We start from the raw sequence: 19,176 nt of genomic DNA, 5'->3' as shown, positions 1-19,176 counted from the left end.
GCGGGGGGGGGGGGGGGGGGGGGGAGGAGGAACGAGTTGTCCTGGGCCTGGGGCAGCTCCGCGAAGACCCTGCTCAGATAGGGCAGCCTGCCAGGGAGTATGGGGGTCCCCCCCTCTCCAGGCTCCAGACACCCTGCAAGGAATCCCCCTCTCTGGGCTCCAAACCTCCCCCGACACCCTTGTAAGTTCCCCCTCCTCCACTACCATACAAAATACCTGCACACTTGCATAAATTTTGAGTTTTTAGCTGTGCAATTAAAATTGTGACTAATTTTTTTTAATCACGATTACATTTTTAATAGTTTGACAGCCCTACTAATTACATATTATTTTTAAGTCAAATTAGAGCAGGACCTCTTTAGAAACGTGTAATAGTTAGATGTTTAGCTCACTGAAAACCAGAAGACATATGGACAGCTGTATTTGTTCTTTGGTCCATAGACTAGTGATATGAATTCAACAAAAGTTTGCAGTTTAGAATCTCAGTCAGAGGACAAAAGTTAAATTAAAGCTGTGAAAATTCCATCAGCTTTCCCCAGCAGATTTTAAGATATTATTTGAGCCTAGATCTCCCTAAAACATCTTTTTCACTAAAGAGATGGTCAATTTTACAAATGAACTAACTTAACATTAATGATAAAAAATGTCATTAAACACTTACTGTAGTAATGTACCGAGAATGAAATTCAGATGCTTCTTTTAAAAATGATAGGCCAGGATGACTATTCACCACATCCTATAATGATGAGAAAATGAAGTGTCCATTTATACTCATTTGATCAATTGGTACAGAATTGTTAATGCAGAATATTGCATCCAACATCTTGATGGAAATCACCCCAAATTTCATTGCTTGGCAAAGCTACGTTGTGGAATAAAACTTCAATTTTAGAATGCCTTGGGCAATGATCCCACAGTGGCATTTTTCTTCAAGTAGAATGTAGGGTAGACTGCTAACTACCTCTGCTCATTTTTTCCCGAAGCCATTTAGCATAAAATTCTCTAATTTTTAAACAGGCAGAGGATGTCAAACACATGGGAAATAAATGTGCACATCATATGTTGCTGTTGATGTCATCAGCAACAGGTTATTCTCCTAGCGTAGGCTACAAGATGTATACAATACTGCTGAAAAGCTAGAAGGTTTCTCATGTAATCTGCTATGGGTAACTGCTTCAATAAGCCAGGTTATTCATTCAGCAGCACAATTTTAAGATTCGTAATAGTTCAAAATATTCAACTGGCGCTTCTCTTTTGCTGTTCACAATCTCAAAAGAACATCCTTAACATGACTACATCACCTGAACTCTCATTCTTAATCTTAATTAAATTCTGGTCCATCTGCTGGTCTGTGTCAAACATCTACAGTAGGATATACAGCTCTTAATTTCCTTCCTAGATAAAATGTGGTAAGTATTTGTCTGTAAAAGTAAACTGTAACAAACTAAAATCTCTAAATCACCTAAATACCAGTGTGCCACACTAAACAGTTGCCAGTAAGTTTTAGTAAAGAGCATGCATAAAGTAACTTCAAAAGGGTAGGGAGGAGGGTCATGATTAATTTTAGTTGCAATTTACTTGTAAAAATGGAATGAAGTCTTCTTGCACCAAGTAGTTGCATCCAGGGTTCATTAGAAGATGAACAAATTTTGAAGCATCATCATGACATGTCTGTAGTATTCTGAAATGTGAAAATAAAAATTTATACCTGTTCACCAACAAAGGTGGACATGAAGATTTAAATTATGCAGAGCGGCTGTAAACTGAAAATTTTAATTCAATATTCTTATAAATGTGATCACTCTACAAATCTATTACCACAACAATGTGAAGGCAGAGTTTTAGAAAGTTTGCTCTACCTTTCAGTGTTTTCACATTTCTAGGTATTGCACTAGTCAGTCCTATTTTCTATCTCTCATAGTAAACAGTGCAAGTGTTAACATAAAATCAACATTGTACTCAATTTGAGCAGAGGAGTAAACATGAGGGCATAAGTTTTAAAATGAAGACCACAGCTCTTTCTTTGGTGTCTGGAGGAGAGACTAGAAAGAAGCGTCCTGCCAAAACTGTTGACTTGTGTTTGCAACTTTGATCCACATTTCACCACTCCCCCCCTCAAGACTTACACTTCGAACATTAGGAACTTGTCACTTACTACACTGCACTGTCTACCACAGTGAATACCAAGATTTTATTCACTGTTCATGTAGAACTTGTTAAAAATTTACTCTCAATGATTGTCAAGTCAGTCCCAAGGCTGCTCTGACAGTTGGAGCACCTTAGATATTCTACCAACCCTCCTCCACTCTGTCCTGTATTTGGCTAGCCTTTTCCATTCTCAGTTGAAGCAGACAGAATTTATGGAAAAAGTTCTCTCCTCCCACCCCTTCTCTAGCCTGGATCTCAGAGCTTAAAATGTCATCAGTTAAATTTAAGAAATATAGCATCTCTGAAAAAGCAACCTACTTACTTTCGCCACATCGCAACAAATTTATGAACCGACACATGTCCTGTGCGTTCACCTCCAGCACAATAAAACAAGGGACCTTTCCAGTAAAATGGGCATTCACATGCCTGAAAATAAAGCACAAGACAATACAGCAAGTCAGTTAAATGACTACTTATCTGAGGGTTACTCCCTCATTAAAAAAAGGATTATGAATAACATACTGCTAGCATATGGCTAACTGCCAGATCCAAAGGTCTGTGCCTGAACTTCCACTGACATTATGAGAGTTAAGGCACTTAAGGTATTTAGATGCTTAACTCCTGCTTTCTTACATCTAGCACTATGTCAATATCCTGGGACAGCAGGGGCCAGATTCTAATCTACTTATTGGGCATGTAAGTGGGCTTAGATGCCCCAGTTAGATTCTACTCTATCCTACTTGAGACCCTGAAAAGCTATTACCATATTTTATCTCATTTAAACACTGCCCCTTTCCCCCAGATATGATGACATTCACATTTTCAGAAAGCCCAAGAAGGAAAAGAGCTCTTGCTTTACAGTATGGGTAGGTAACTAAGGTTTGGGATCTCCAGGGGCTGAAGGGCTGTGTGCTGGGGCCCTGTGGGGTTTGAGGGCTGTGAGCTAGGGCTGGGGTCTACGCACTGGCCTCGATGCTGTACATGGCAGGCTATCCCAGCCATACCAGCACTGGGGCCAGAACCACACGACCAATTCTGACCCAGCTGTGCCACTGCTTGCTCCAGAATTGTGTGCGACCCAGTACATTTCCCTGGAGCTAGTGCATAGTCCTGGACCCAACATGCTGGGTCCAACTCAGCGTAGGACTCCAGAGCCAGTATGCTAGGTCTGGCCCTGGGCCAATCTCACATGCCAGCCCAATTAAGCAAGTGGTTAGGGAAGAGGCCTCCCTATGGTTCCAGAGATTCAGCAACAGAGGGTGTGGGAGCGAGAAGAGGCAGGGTTAATTGCTAGGACTCCTGGAAGCACAGTAATTAATGCTGCCACCCCTTCTCTTGCCTGCCAAGTTTTTGGAACCCTCATATATAATGCACACCTTAGTTTTCCCCCATCTGGTTTTGGGAAAAAGGTGTGGGTTATATAAAAAAAAAAATAATGGAAATACAGAAGGGTCCTTTTCCTCCATACTGTTTTTGTGACTCAGTCTTAAGGGTTAAATGACTGTTACAACAGTACATGTATTAATGAATTGTCAGAGCCTTAAACAGGATGGAACAGAACCATGCTTCAGCACCTAAATCACCTAAACTTAGATGCCCAATAGGTGGAACAGGATCTACCTGCAGCTCTCTACTACATACAGAGTGACAGGGTTCAGCCTGTGTCGATCCACTTTTTCTGGAAGATTACGTTTATTGCCCAGCTTTATCTAGTACGGTAAACTTCAATTGGAACAATACTGTTAGGGACAGATCTAAAAAAGGCCTCGGGTAAAATCTGTGGGCATTTATACACGTGCTCCAGGTGCGGGCTCTTTAATTAGAGCGGTTTCAAGAGCCGCTCGGATTAAAGCGCTCAGAGCATCCTGTGCATTAGTGCCCCTCGTGCTGAAAAATGGCAGTGGAGGCACTTTAACTAAAAGTTCATTCAGCGCCTTCCTGCTTTACTGAAGCTTGTTTGAGCTTTTGTTAAAGCACCCCCGCCACCATTTTTCAGCATGAGGATGCTGATCCACATGATGCTAGAGTCTGTTGGTTTACTGTGCTCCAGCAGACTCAATTAATTATAATTACAGGGCGACAGAGCAGCCTCACTGCACATGTATAGGCATCCTGTGTGCCCAAGTTCAAAGCTGCAACTCCAAACCCCCTGCTTAGCAGCTATTTAAGGCTGGATGCTTGAACTTATTCAGTGCCTTCCTGGCTTTACTTCAGTACCCAGGGCATCTAAAAAAAAACAAACAAAAAAAACTCTGCTTTTGTACACATCTAAACCAACTCTAGCCTTAATAGTTTTATGCCGGAATCAAGACTTGCTTCCTCTTCCCGGGTAAGCTGCAGAGTCAGGCTCTGATTTCCTAGCTCCACATTATAATCCTTTCCACACAAGTTAACTGTATCTGCAGCAAGAGGTAGAGGAGTGGTTGTACCTCCTCTGTAATCTAATAGTCTGGGTCTTCTCATGGGAGGTAGAAAATTGACTGAGAAGGGCATTGAACATAGCTCTCCCGTTTCCTGGGCAAATGGACAAACCACTTGGTTCCCACATTTATGGACTACCCATTACTTCCAAGAGCCATATTTACAGGATGACAGAAAACCCTGTTTTGCTGTGGATGTGGACATAGATGCTTACCCCCACAAAAGGGAATATCAGGGGCTAGGTGTTGAGGGGGTAGAAATGGTTTCCCCTGAACAAGTGCGCTTTTACTCTGTAGGATTTTGGACACAGATGTGTCCAGTGCTTCCTGTTGGCTTGCTGTAGAGTACCTTGATCAGGCTTTTTGGCAGACTCCTCAGAGAAGCACAAACTCCACATACTATGCATGTGGAAAGTTACACACACAGGGTACTAGATACCAGTTTAGGGGCCAGGCACCTAAAAGACGAAGTCCTTTATTGGATCTGGCCACTGCTCGTTAACATACCGTGTAGCCAGGTAGGTTTTCATGGCAAAAGGAAAGAAGCTGACAAACTTCTCCTCCCCTATAATCTTTTATACTTTTGAGAAATTTTTCTTCTCCAGTGAAACAGTATATTTTCATATACTGAATATTAATTGTAAAGCAATTATAGTCTGCAGGTTTGTTCTAGTCTTATTCCTTGATCATTAAATTGTATACTGAATGAACTCCTTTGACACATTTGCCATTTATAATAAAAAATTAAGAAAAAAATGAAATGAGTTTGCCATTAATATTATACAGAAGGCAAAAGTTATTTCTCAGACTTAAAATATCTGTATTTTGGTACTCTGGAGAAGTTGTGTGTGCTATAGTCCTTCAGTAAATTCTATACTTTATTGCAAAGAGAAGGGAATTATGGATTTCAGTGCTTAATAAATCCAATTCTGACTTTCCTCATCTAATATAGTTGGAAAAATGACTTTGTGCTTTAACAAAAAGTAACTTTTTATTGTGGCACATCCATACAGTGCATTAAAGTTTTAAATCTACACTGTATAACCTAGCTAAACAATTTAAGCAATAGCTTGCTTAAAAAATATTTTTAGTAGTACCACAACTGACACTATCAAGGCATGAGACAAAACTAGGTATTGAGATGTAATGATATTCTTCTGATATTTATGGTACTGTATGGAACCGGTCAATGCAGACTTTGGAAGCTCAAGAACTAAGCTTTATAGCTCATTTTTTCAGTTTTAGTTTTCTACAATGCTGATTTGGTTGAGCCCCACCCACAAAGTTAATTGAAGATGAAGACACCCACTGCCTTCAATAGGCTATGAAACAGATCTATATGAATGTATTTTATTGGCATAGCCTTATTTCAATTTTATTAAGATCACAGAACAGTTAACATAAGAAAACTTAAAATATATGTATCCTTTCTATAGTCACCATACAAAATACAGACACACAGTAAATCCTCACCTTTGCAACTTTGCCCATGTCTTCTAAAGTTGCTCTCTCATTTGGAAACTGCGAGAAAGTCCTCTCTATTTTAGTAATTACAGCATCTATATTCACTTTTTCTTTTGGAAGTCCCCGAGGAAAATAAAACGATGGAATGGTTTGGCTAAGTGCTGGTGGCAAAGGTTCTTCCTTCTTTGTCTGAACCTAAATGTAAATACATTTGACAGTGAGAAATTAAATTGTACATAATACTGAATTGCACAAATTCAAATTAAGAAACGTTTCATCTAGTTTCACGAACCATTATAACAGTTCTACAGAAAAACTGTTACATGAGATAGAACAAGCTTTTTGGGGATGAAGAAAGTAGAAAAACGTTTCTAGGACTCTTTTAAGTGTGATGTGTGCCATCTAGAACAGAACTGTCCAACTTTTAAGTCATGGAGGCTATATCAGGCATTTTGCAAAAATGCTCCCCAAAATTACTGCAGCACAACCTGTGTGGGTATCCCCTCCACTGCTACATTATGCAGGGGCATAAAACCCCCTCCTCCTCAGCACATGACTTGGATGCCCCTGGGTGCAGCTGAACTTACCCTTAACTTTCCACACAGTCCCATCCCTGGCAAAAGCAAGAAGCAGAAGCTGGAGACTCCAGCTGCTGATGCAGATAGAGCAATGAGAAGAGTGACAGGTGAGAGCCTGGGACCACATTAACCCTTAACAGGCTGCATGTGACTAACATGTCACTAGTTGCACAGCCCTAATTTAGAACATACCCAGTTCAAACCAAAAAAAGGTCATGAGGAGAAAGTTTCTTTGACCTGAAAAAAGTGACACTAAAATATCATTTAAGGAAAGTGTCACTCCTTCTGGTGCTTCTCCATACACAAATGCAAGAAGGTAAAAAGGCCTTTGCATTAGAGATGCGAGAATAACATTCCTTACAGTTAAAATTTTCAGGTAAGCTACTCCAGTGCCTTTACTAGCTTTGGTAACGATAATTTACCTTACTCAACCAGAAAGAAAGAACACTAGCTTAAAAATAAGTCAACATAATAAGGCAACAGAGGCTCCCTGTACGTGTTACAGGTATTGTGCAATTTAATGGTTAGTTGAGCAATTAACAGAGACCAGCGACACATGGAAAGTAGCTATCATGCCATAAAAAGGTCCAACCAACTATAAAGTTAGACCCTGAAAATGTGCACTAACTTGATAGTGGTTGCTTTTCATCTTTAATTTGCAAGTGTAGCAAGATCTCTGCTGCAGCTGGGAGCCCTGTCTGGCTGGGAGCCTGGTCAGCTCAGGGTAGAACCATGCCCACCTGGGGCTGGGAGTCCTGTAGCTGAGGGGACTCAGACCCAGCAGCAACAGATTCTGGGTCTCAGCAATGCTCCAAGGTGCTGGTGACCCAGTGATCTGCAGTTGCAGACACAGGGTCCTGACAGCAGTAACTAGTGTCCCACAGTACCTGTTCTCTCTCAGCCCTGGGGACCCACCACACTTCCGGGGCTGAAAGACTGTAGATGGTGCCATCTCCCAGCTACAAAGGGGTTCCATGGCCGGGAGATGGCAGCAGCTGCATCTCCCAGCTGTGGGGCTGCATGAAATGCCCTCATAACTGGGAAACTCTCAGCTGAGGGGGCTCCTAGCCATTGGAGCTTGCTTCTTGCTGGTGCAAGAGGAGCCTGCAAACAGAAGACAAAGAACTTGGGCGATTCCTGGCAGAGATCACTAAACTAAGCATGCTCTATTGATTAACCATTTAACTGATGCAATTAGAGAAGGTTAAATGGATAATTTTTTTTTTTTAAACAATATTTACATCCCTATCAGGGACACAAGTTCCTTCAAAAAGTCTTAGATAAGTAACATACAAGAATCTTTTGACAATATCAAAAACTCCTAAACCCAAAAAGTCTTTATGGCAAGACGTCCGACACCTCTTAGCTAGGAACTGTTTCTAAGAATAGCTTCTAGGGTTCCCTAATACAGGACAAAGTGGAAAGTGCTCAGAACTTAACTCCCTATTGACTACTTGGAAGCAACAAGTACCAAGCAGTCTACTGGAATAGATCAGCATATGCAGAAAGATGGCACTTCCGCCTCAGTGCCAGTGTTTTGCTCATATCTGGTTCCCTTAAATGACAAGAATTACTTCCCATCAGAACTGTACCAGAAAATTTCTTTGGTACAAACAACCTATACTTTTACATCAGTCCACAAGGCTGAGACAGAAGGAAAAGCTCTTCTCTCTGTAAGGGTCCATGAACATGACTGCTTGAAGGCAACCATCACTTCCCATATCTCAGCTCTCACACAAGGACTTCTATGAGCTGCTTTTAGAAGCTAAATCTTGTGCATCACAGATGAAGAGGCCAGCTCAAAGCAACTAGGCTCCTATGCAGGTGGTATCTCACGGGAGTATAAATATTCACTTCCAATCCAAATGGATGCAGGAAATAAAAAGCTGAAGGAGGTGGTACATGCAAGTGTCTCTCAGTCATTATATTAGTTGTTCATGTACTTTTTCCAGTTGGTTTTTTTTGTTTGTTTGTTTTAAGACTGGAAAAACGAGGCATTGCTAAATTCAGAAAAGTTATGGAGGGGTACCTCATATCTAAAAAGACTAAGACACTGCCCTAAAGCCAAACAAAAACAAGTTTGGAAACTTCGTGGGAAAGACACTGTGCTATTCGATCTTGCTGCTGCAACTTTCAGTCTGGAGATCAGCCCTATAATTTGAATTTTCTTGCTTAAGATTTTAAAAATCAATATTAAAGGATTAATTTAAAAACTGTTTATAAATTAAAGTTACCAAAAGACGCTCATGTTCAACCAAGTGAGAAACTCCAGCATACAATTTGCCAAGCCATAAGATTATGAAATATTTGGAGCCAAGGGAAATTGCTTTTTAAAAACCTGGCTACATTTCAGTTAATTATTTTCATGATGTGTTAAAGTGTCATAGTATGGAGTCAATTTGACATATTAGCCTCTACAATGAACATATGTAAAGGCCAGAATCAATAGTTTGATTGTAGTGCAGCCTCCTTCTTATTTGCAGTTTCATACTAACAGCTTGAATTATTTATTTACGATTTAAAAAGCCAATAGTAAGTTACCTGCTAAGAAGAGTTACTACAGTATTTCATTACAACCTGCCTGACATCTGATTCACCAGGTACCTGCCAGACCTGACCTCTTATACTTCTCTTTTCCTCCCTTCTCCTTCCCCTCCTTTTCTAACTTTTGTTTTCCTAACTTCCAACTATTTACTTTTTCACAGACAGCCTCTTTTATACCTTGAAAATCTACTATTGTAGAGTCTCCCTTACTCACCTTTGGCTCTCCCCCTCCAATTTTCCCCAACCCCTTTTCCTGCTCTACCTTTTGTTTTTTTAACTTCCACCCATGTACATTCTCAGTGACATCTTGTCACACTTTAGCTTCTTTCATTCCTTGGAGTCTCAGAACAGCAGAGACTCCCCATGCCTGAAGAAGGGCGATTGCACCCGAAAGCTTCCAAAGAACTTATTCCCAGCTACTCAGTTGATCTAATAAAAGATACCACGCCTACGCAAAGAACCTTGCCTGCCTGCACCTTGAAAAAGGAAATTTAAAATAACTAACTGTTTAGTACAGATGGCCAACTTTCATTCCTGGCCTATAAAACGACATAAGGATTCTTTAAGGCACAATGAACAGAAAAAGCATGTGACACTATACTGGAGGATACCTTCAGCATTCATCTGCTTAGCGCTGGAGATTCCACACAGATTTAAAAAACAAACAAACAAACAAACAACTGGCTGCAACTGAAACAAAAGTATTTAAGTCAGGGAATCTACTTGCGGCCAAGGTAAATTAGCTGTATTTGAGGATTTAAGTGCATCACCACTCACAAATAAAATTAAAATTTGCACATGGTAATGGACTAGATCAGGGATCCAAAAGCTTTTTATCCAAGTGATTAACCAAGTTACAGCAGCTTGGTCCTATAGCAGGTCATCACCCCTATTTTCCTCCCCTCCACCCCACTGCTGCACGCTGCTAATTGCCAATTCTCAACAGTAAATGCTGCAAACCATAGGATTGAATCTTGCCACAGACCGGAACCAGTCTGTAGGCTTGTAGGTTGTTGACTCCTGGACTTAATGACCCTTGAAATTTCTTCCCCTATGATTCATTGGCAGCAAGGCTACTACAAACCTGTCAGATCCAAGGTTCAAAAGTGGCAGTGTAGGCGATGAAAGTACCTGGGGCATTTGTATACATGGCTGTGCTACAGCGCTGGGCACGTTTAAAAGCGCTTGGTGTTACAGTGCATGCATTTGTATAAACAGCAAAATGCATGTTAGCCCTGTGAAAATGGCAGCAGTGCACTTTTGAACAAAAACAGCTTTGATGCATTTTGCACTGCCATTTTCTGAGCTCTGATGTGCATTTTGCCATTTGTACAAATGCACCCAACGCTGCAATGCATACATCAACTCGTGTCATGCCAGAGCAGACAAGTGTATGTGTATAAATGCCCATTACTAGACAAGCTTATTGGAGACTATACGTCAGGAAAGTCCTTTCAAACATTACAAACCATAGAACCTCTTCAGGTATTAGGTCCAGGAGTTCAATCTGGCAATTTGCCGAGCAGACTGCATCTGCTAGGACATAATAGCAAAGACTCTTGTGCAACACCACATCTGACCCCTCTTTCCTCGTTTGACTACTTCAGGGTCCTTCATCTTCCACAGCACATGAAAAAAAACTGGTCAGCACTTCAAAATATGCGCATACAAGACTCAAGAAAAAGGATAACAGGCAAAAGCCTTGAAAATGAGATCTTTAATTAGTACAACTCTTCAATTTAATGTATTATTAAAACCTTAGAGTCTAAAATTGCAGACCTCTAATCAGAACCTGCCTGAATGAATCCGAAGGAATTTCAAGCCATGCTATCTTTGTATTTCCTCTCTTCTCCAAATGGTAGGAAGGTCGACTGAGCAGCAAACTTTGGTCTTGAGCAAAAGTTGAGGAGATTAGAAATTAGTGTCTCAGTTTAAAAAGAACCAACTACCGCCTTCTCTGCAGTCTTAGACGTAGGTGGTTCTCTTGGGAATACTCATTTCAAGCATTTCTCACTACCAAAGATTTCTGAATTTAGCTCTTTGTTCATTAAATTGGCCACTGTACCTCACTTGGCAAAGTATGGATGCCTGATTGATTACCAAAATGTGGCATGTGTTGATGGTCAAAGCCTTTAACCATTATTGCTACAGGCTTTTAAAAGAGAAAGGAGAGAGGGTACCTGGCACAATAACAGAACCATAGAAGGACACAGGTTATTCCTGAAACCAAGGGAAGGACCACTGTACACTCTTCAGACTGACATACAGGCTGGAGATATTTTAAGTAAATGAAGGGAATAATCCCAAAGAACCCTAAATTTCACTTCCTTACAGAGTAATGGCCTTGTTACACATTAATTTTAGGTGGTTCCTAGAGCTTTTGGCCACTGGACTGTTCACACACTAACACCTGAAACTAGTTTTAAGTGCACCTTAGGTGGCTTAAAGTTAGGGCACTCCAAGGCAGGTGCATCTCTGATCCCCCAGCTCATGTTCCATTAATGTGTGGCTACTCCCCACATATAAACTGCTCAAGTTGCAGTCATCCAGCATCCCAGGATGCCCTCTCATACCCTCTTGCTCTGTATAGACAAAATTTCCACCCCCTGAACTCTATTGCCCAAGGGGCGGTTCTCACACCAAGACAACTCCCCCTCCCACCCCCAGGGGTGCAATCTGCCACAAACAACCTGCAGAGCACATGGCAGCTAGCCAGGCTTCAGGGCACAGATGGGTCCATGCGTATGGTCTAGGGGAGTGTGGGGGAAACAAGGTAGGGGGCCAGATTGGGTCCCCAGGAGCTGGAGCTTCCTTACCAGAGCAGAGGCAGTAGCTCCCCAAGAAGAACCTTCTTTCACTGCTACCACATCCCAGCAAGCCTAGGAAGCATGACCAGTATGCCCATACCCTAGTCCCAATTTATTAAAAACATGAGACTTTTAATTTACTTCCTCCATTTTTTTAAATTCTCACCTCCTACCCCCACACACATTTTTTATTTTATCCCTCTGGTGGCTGACTTCATTTCACCACCCTTTCAACCTCCATTTTCTTTCTACCTCATTTTATTACCCACCCCAAACCCATTAACTCTCTGCCTCCCAGCTTCATAGTCCCCTGTCAACCCATCTCTCACACCCCCACCTAGAGCAGGGATAGAAGCCTGTCCTGGCTCACCAGCCCTGCAGTGGCAACTCACAGCTGTAGCTCCTAGTCAGGACCCTGCTTGCCAGCCCCCTAGTGGCTAGTAACAGCTGTGCAGGTGGGGGACAGTCAGAGGAGGTTTTTAGCCTTAAAGTCCACTGCTCTAAAAACCTGAGCTAGCACTAACGCCAATTAACATTTGAGCAGCTCAAAGTGCAATGTGTAACAAGGCCCTAAAAGTCAAGGGAAAGTTAATTAAGGTGTTTATAGCAAACACAAATGCACTTAAAAATACATTTAGGGAACACACACAGATCAAGACATTAAGTGGAATAAAAAAAAAACAAAAACTGTTGGTATTTTCACTGTACAATACTTGTATCAAGACAAAATGAGTCTGAATCAATGCTTGCATTTCATAGCATTGTACACATGCATGCACATTATTACAAGTAGAGCTGTATAAAGAAAGAGCAGTGTTCAAGAATGATCTAAAACAAAAAGGCAACACACAGGTCCCTTCTCTTATTTGATCGATAAATTAATGAAAGTCAAAATTGTGACCCAATTGGAAGCAAGACCAAGAAGCCTTACCCAGGAAAGAAGGGGAGAAATTCCCTTGAGGGCAGGGGGAAGGGAAAGGAAAGTAGTTGCTAAGCTCTTATCCCACATTTTTCATCAATTCAATGAATTCTAACATTAAGATCTGAATGAAGCTTTTGTTCAAATTTAATGGCTATTGTAATGCTGAGCTTCTCAAATGGTTGCTTATACTCTGCTTATAGTAGTAAGAGACATCATATTTGCTATGTTATTTGTCTCATGAACATAAAATGCTGAGCTTGTATTGCATTGTACCCTTTATGAAAGAAATTTCGCATTTAGTAATCTGTGTCCCCACCCCCCAAGACAGTTAGAGACTTGCAGCTACAAAACTAGAGGGCAACAGGAAGATGAAGTACAACCCTCCTTTTTAGGCCTGCTTATTAACAACATCTACTTGATATTCACAATTATACTGTTATCTCCAGTTGAGCTAAGTCACAAACTATGCCTTCAAGTATGAGCTTTTGGCTTTACTCTTGAAGTGAACTAGATACAGCAGTTAGTTCTATATACTGAAATTCAAGTTCTACCTAGAAACATGACCACCATCAAAATGTTCAAAGAACATACTGAACCTCTAAATGAAGTTTAAGGGGAAAAAAGGGGGGAGAGGACGGGAATGGCTATCAGGGTGCAAGTGGAGATTTTCCAAGACTTGTTACAATTCCCAGCAAAGTGCAAGATATAGGTAACTTGTTATTCAATTTTTGTATCCAAGTACAGGAGAATTAAAAAAAAAAAAAAAAAAAAAAAAGTTTGACTGAAGTCTATACAGCCTCACTAGAGAGAACTAGCCAAAACATCTTCAAGCATGAAATGTGAAAATGCTTTATTATTTACAAATCACGTGTATACAGCTATTTACAGCAGAGGTAATAGTTTGATGCAGTCTTGTGTCAGGTCTTCTGTTTTGCCACCCAGAACTTCCTGCTAACTTCAGAGTTGGCAGGAAGATAACACTTCCTACACACTGCATATCCAGAAAGACTTACTCCGTGTCACTCTTACCCCTTTGTTAGTTGATTTAAAATTTTATACAACGTTATGATAAAATATTACAAACTCAAACTAACATTTCTCAGTCACTCAGTGATCATTTAAGCAAATCTCCCAGCTCTACCATAAATAAATGACAGCTTCTCTTCACCTATATTCTTATCTACACTGGACTGTTTGGCCTCCTGGTTACATTCTCAGGTAAACTGTGAATTTGGTTCAAATGGTCTCCATTCTTATTTTCCTCATATCATCCTCATTGTCCAGCATTTTGAAGCTTTTTTGATTCCTTAAGATTTGGCCTTCCTCTGTGATCATCAAAGGTGGCAAATTATTTCTCTTTGTCTACTGCAGTTAACTCTAATCCAGCATCCATTTTTCCAAAACATCACACACAATCTTTGCTTTAATAACAGTGGAAGTGGCCTTGATCGTTTGCTTAATTCTGCATCCAGTTGTACTTTCCCAGGCTTTTCTGCACTATCGCAGACTCCTTTGTGACTTTTCCTTTCTGGCCTGTGTCAGGTAGTCAAGTTTTTACGTGCTTAGTGTAGTTTCATAGGTGACTTTCCACACTTACAAACGGTGTAACTCTGAAGTGAGTAGTGCCAAGCAGAAATATTCTCCTTCCTCCTTTGCTGTTTTAAGTGGGTTCTTCAAAATGCATACTCCACATTTTGTAGATCTATTGCCTTGAGGCAATATTTAATAATTGCCTAATCATCATCAGTAATTACAGTCCTTGGAATTCCATGGCATGCAAATATAGATTTAACATGCCTGACAACTGTTGTTGCTGTGATATCTTCAAACATCACTACCTCTGGGAAACTGATATAGTAGTGTATCATAATCAGGTAGTATGTTTTCCCCACACTGAACAGATCCATCCCTACTTTGTCCTATGGAATAGCAAATCGCTCATGGGGTATCATTGGCTTTTTTTGCTGGACATTCCTGTACTTCTGTCATGTTTCACACCTTCTCAACATGTCCAATATCACTATTCATCCATGGCCAAAAGACATCATCATCTCGGGCTCCGATTTGGTCATTCCCAGATGTCCTTCATGTATTTCTTCCAAACTTCTCTTATCACTGCAGAAATCACAACATGTGTACCCTTCATGAGCACACCTTAGATCACAGTTTGTTTTTATGAGGATTTTCTTCCTCTTACTTGATGTTTGTTATCACTGTTTGCAAAAGTTTCATCTTTGGTAGTTTCCAATCACCAGTTCATCCCAAATGCCTGGAGATACATTCCATGATGCTTTAATCACATTTGCATGGACAGTTAGTTACAAACTGCTACAGATTATCAGGTTGTGTGGACTGTTGGACAGAGGGTATGGCTCTTGAAAGCTTGTCTGCCAACACCAAGTGGCATCCAGCTTAGAACTTTAGTTGTACCAGGCTTCGGCAATTTCCTTGATGGTGCATCTGAGTCCTTTTTTAAATATTTCAGTTAGTGGTTTGTGTAGGGTTACCATATCTCCAGGTCCAAAAAAGGACACCTGTCACATGGGGGGAGGGGGGGGGAAGGTGCAGTGACATGCTGGTGCCCTGCCCATTCTGTTGCTCCTTACTGCCAAGTCACAGTGCCCCCAACCCTGATGCTGCCTTCACTCCCAACCCACACACCCAACCCCTGCCAGGGCCCCTCACTCCCAACCTGCAACTCCCACCCCCCTGGCCCCCGCTGGTGACCTCACTCTTGAACCGCAGCCCCCTGGTGCTGCCAGTGCCCCCTGCACTCCCAACTCAGTCTCCTGCACTGCCCATGCCCCTCGCTCCCAACCTGCAGCCCGCTGTTCCCCAGCCTCAGAGGGGCCCTAGCTTTCCCTATACTGACCAAGCTGCAGCACGGTGGCTGTGATTCATGAAGGCGGCGATGGCATGTCGGGTTCCAGTGCCAGCTGGAGGGAAGAGTAGGGGAAGTCTTGTGGCACCCTCCACCCTGGGATGGGGCTGCCACTCTGGGCCAGGCAGCCTGGCCAAGGCCTCCCTTCCCTCTGCCTAGGCAGCAGCTCCTGGCCATTTGACTGGACACTTACCAGCCAGCCAGATTTCCCCGCTGCCCCAACCCCTTTCTCCCATTGGAAGACTAAGCAGCCCCCCCCCCCCCCCCCCTCTTGCCGCCCCCCCCCGCCGCCTTATTGCAGCCCTATCCCCCGATCCCCCTGCCTTGAACAAAGTGTCCCGGATTTTGCTTTGCTCCGCTGGTGGGAGCAGAGGAGGGTGACTGGAGGCAGCAGGGAACAGCACATGGGTCTTCATGCACCTCCATAGCTGCATGCAGGTACATCTGTGCTCCCTGCTCCCAGCAGTGGAGCAAAGCAAAAACCTGGACATTTGGTCAGATTTAAAAAACCCGCCCAGATGGATATCAGAGGGCTCAAAAAGAGGACATGTCCAGGAAGACCCAGATGTATGGTAACCCTAGCTTTGTGACTTGTTTCTGTAAAGAATCTGACAGTGCAGTAAGTCATGGAATCTTGAACATCCATAAACCAGGCCAAGGAGGTCTTTTTCAATTTGTGCATATACTTTTTCTGCAGCTGTCATAGCCATAGGAGCATGAGACTGGCAATCAGTCAATACCATGATGCTATAATAGTATTGCTCCCAATCCATTCTGAAGTGCACAGAGCTGTCCTTTAAAATCAGAGCTGCCCACATCACTCCCAAGAACAGAACTGCTTTAGTTGAGCAAGAATATGCTGGCTTCAATAACCAACATAGGGAGCAGATGAACTGTACGAGTCAGACAACCTTCCTCCCTTCTCTGTTCTTAATCCAGTAAGTGGTGCTCTGCAAGGTTAAACGTTCTTTTCTGACATTTGGATAATCTGATAGAGCACTGATTTCTCACCTAGAGATTTCAGTATTGTGGATTACATTTTACACAGGCAGCCATAGGGAGTAGCCTTCTGATCCTGATCCCGAGAATACCGGCCACAGAAATTACTTGTATAGAAGTTTAAGAATATTTTAAAACTATCTTCCTGATCCAGCAGTTGCAACAAGGAGTCAACCTCACCAACAAGCTCTTTGCCACTTGCTGATAATATTCAAAAACCACTGATCGTATTTTTCAGTCTATCAATGCTTCTGGCTTTGCCTGGGTAGGTGCTAGAAGAAGCCCACTGTTCCAGATTCTGAATTGGATCAAGAGCATGGAAAGAAAGACACTCTGAAAGAAATCCATTACCGTATAAATGAGACCTAAAAAAAATTATTGGGGAAGCACAGTCTCAAAGACCAAGTTTGCCATCACCTAGAAGCTGGTCTGTAACAGAAGCATGTCTATCAAACTGCAAAGTGCCTGTTGGCAGACTGTCACTAAACTGAAGGTAATCCAACAAACTTGGTTCCAGAGAGGTAGGAAAGTGCCCTACTCCCCTGCACCCTCCTTCCCCTCCCCCCATGGTTAAAACCAGCACTCAAAATGTATCCCCCTTGGCAACTTTTCTGTTAATCACAGGTAGATAACAGCTCTGTAGATACTTGGAATCCTTCATAAAATGTTTACTCTGATGTAGCTAATTTCACTGTAGGGTTGATCAGAGTATAGGAATCCAAGTTAAAAGTAAAAATGCCTATGCTTATATAAAACTGTAGCAGAAGATTTATCAGCCAGCAGTTATTAGTGTTACCATGCTTTTCCCTCTTCTTCTATTGGTAGATGAATGAAAGAGGAATAGAGCATTTTGTGTCTGAATAGCCAGAGGACTGAAAGACTCATTTCCCGGTGTGGGGAAGGGGAGGGGGAAGAAACCAGAACAACCCCCCCCCCCCCCCCAAGAACAAAAACAAAAAAAAACCCTACCCCACCCTCGCAAAAACACAACAGCAAACCAGCAGGTTCCTATAAACATATTAACCAGAAATCTCACCTCTGCTCTAAAACTCAGGAGTGACCTACCAACACATTCTATGGCAGTGGAAACAGCAAACTTTGATGGCAAAAGTTCATAGATTTCAGACATTAGGGGCTGGAACAGACCTTATGAGATCAAGTCCAGCCCCCCTGCCACAGGGGCTGCAACAAGGCAGGGGGAGTGGGGCAAGGGGAGGCTGCCTACTCTTCCAGTGGGAGAAAGGGGCGGGAGCAGTAAAGAAAACTGTGGCCGGCTGGTAGCATAGTGTCCAGCCAAGTGGCCAGGAGACGCTGCATGGGCAGAGGGGAGGGAGGCCTTGGCCAGGGTGCCTGACCCGGGGCCGTATAGGCTTCTCTTTTGAGTTTAATGAGGTCTATCAGTTCCTTGTTAAGCCAAGGGGGCAGATCAGCTGTGAATCTAGTTTCTTTATTACAGGGTAGTAGCAATGGTATCTGCATGCTTTTGTACTTATTACTGAAAAACAAGCCTTCATATACAATTTGCTAGACTAACACGAACAACTTTTGAAGGCACTGCTTATTTTTTCCATTCCTCCAGGCCCATGCAAGGAGGTGAATGGAGATACAAGGACAAGGGACTACTGAACAAGAACCAAGTGTATGATCACATTTTAAATATACAGTCTACCAAGGATCTCTCTTGAGTGGGTAGTTTGGATGAATATTAATTATTTATTTTTATTAAGTTTGAAAACTTTAAAGCAGCTCAATGTTAAAATGGATTTTCTATTAAAACTTTTATGCAAATGTTGAAAAAAAATGAGTAGAGATTTATGTGCATATAGCATCAGTAGATTGAGATTCAGTATACACAAGGAAAAGAGAGAGAGAGGTGGGGGGGTACTCACCTGTCCCCCTCCAGTAGGGCAGGGTCCCCCAAATCCCGGGCAGGGCCCCCTTTTTGCCCAAAGAGCAGCTTCCTCGACAGCAGGCCCACTGCGCATGAGCGCAGTTTAAAAGGGCCCGCCGACAGGGAAAAGCCCCAGTTAGGCTCGGAAGCAGCGAGAGAGGCGCAGGTGAAAGCCCGCTGTGCCCCCGAAACCCCCCAGCAGCCGCGGAGCCCCCCGCCAACCCCCAGCACAGCCGGAGGTAAACGGGGCCCGTGGAGAGAGGGGGATAACCCCTTAGTGAGTGGGAGGAGGCGGCCGAGTGGAGACGGGCCGGGTCAAGCCCTGCCCAGGCCCCTACTTCGCCCAGCCCCCCAGGGAGCCACGCAACCGGAGCCACGCGAACAGGCTGCGCAAACAGGCGCGCTTCTCTGCTGGTGTGCGAATTAGCGCAGAGTTCGCACAGGAGGGCCCAAGACCCTGCCTGGGCACCCCCCAGGGTAGACAGTCCCAGCCGTAGCCAGCCTCCCAGAGGCATGACAACG

At 42.8% G+C, this 19,176-nt stretch overlaps 1 protein-coding gene across 5 annotated transcripts in view; it reads right to left on the bottom strand.

Annotated features, from left to right (window-relative positions):
• PPP2R3B (protein phosphatase 2 regulatory subunit B''beta) overlaps positions 1 to 19,176 on the bottom strand; it is a 95,516-nt gene that overhangs the window by 36,502 nt on the left and 39,838 nt on the right. For all 5 annotated transcript variants that reach the window (XM_014527353.2, XM_025195523.1, XM_014527350.2 and 2 more), the window contains 4 exons: positions 6,042 to 6,227; positions 2,471 to 2,574; positions 1,579 to 1,681; positions 662 to 736 (listed from right to left, as the gene is read on the bottom strand). In XM_014527353.2, coding sequence (XP_014382839.1) covers positions 662 to 736; positions 1,579 to 1,681; positions 2,471 to 2,574; positions 6,042 to 6,227 — 468 coding nt within the window. The remainder of the gene's footprint in view (positions 1 to 661; positions 737 to 1,578; positions 1,682 to 2,470; positions 2,575 to 6,041; positions 6,228 to 19,176) is intronic.

Source organism: Alligator sinensis, unplaced genomic scaffold, assembly GCF_000455745.1.
Source record: "Alligator sinensis unplaced genomic scaffold, ASM45574v1 scaffold144_2, whole genome shotgun sequence".
NCBI classification, from domain to species: Eukaryota; Metazoa; Chordata; order Crocodylia; family Alligatoridae; genus Alligator; species Alligator sinensis.
Note: the sequence above shows the minus strand (reverse complement) of the source record. Positions and strands in the feature narration are given on the sequence as shown.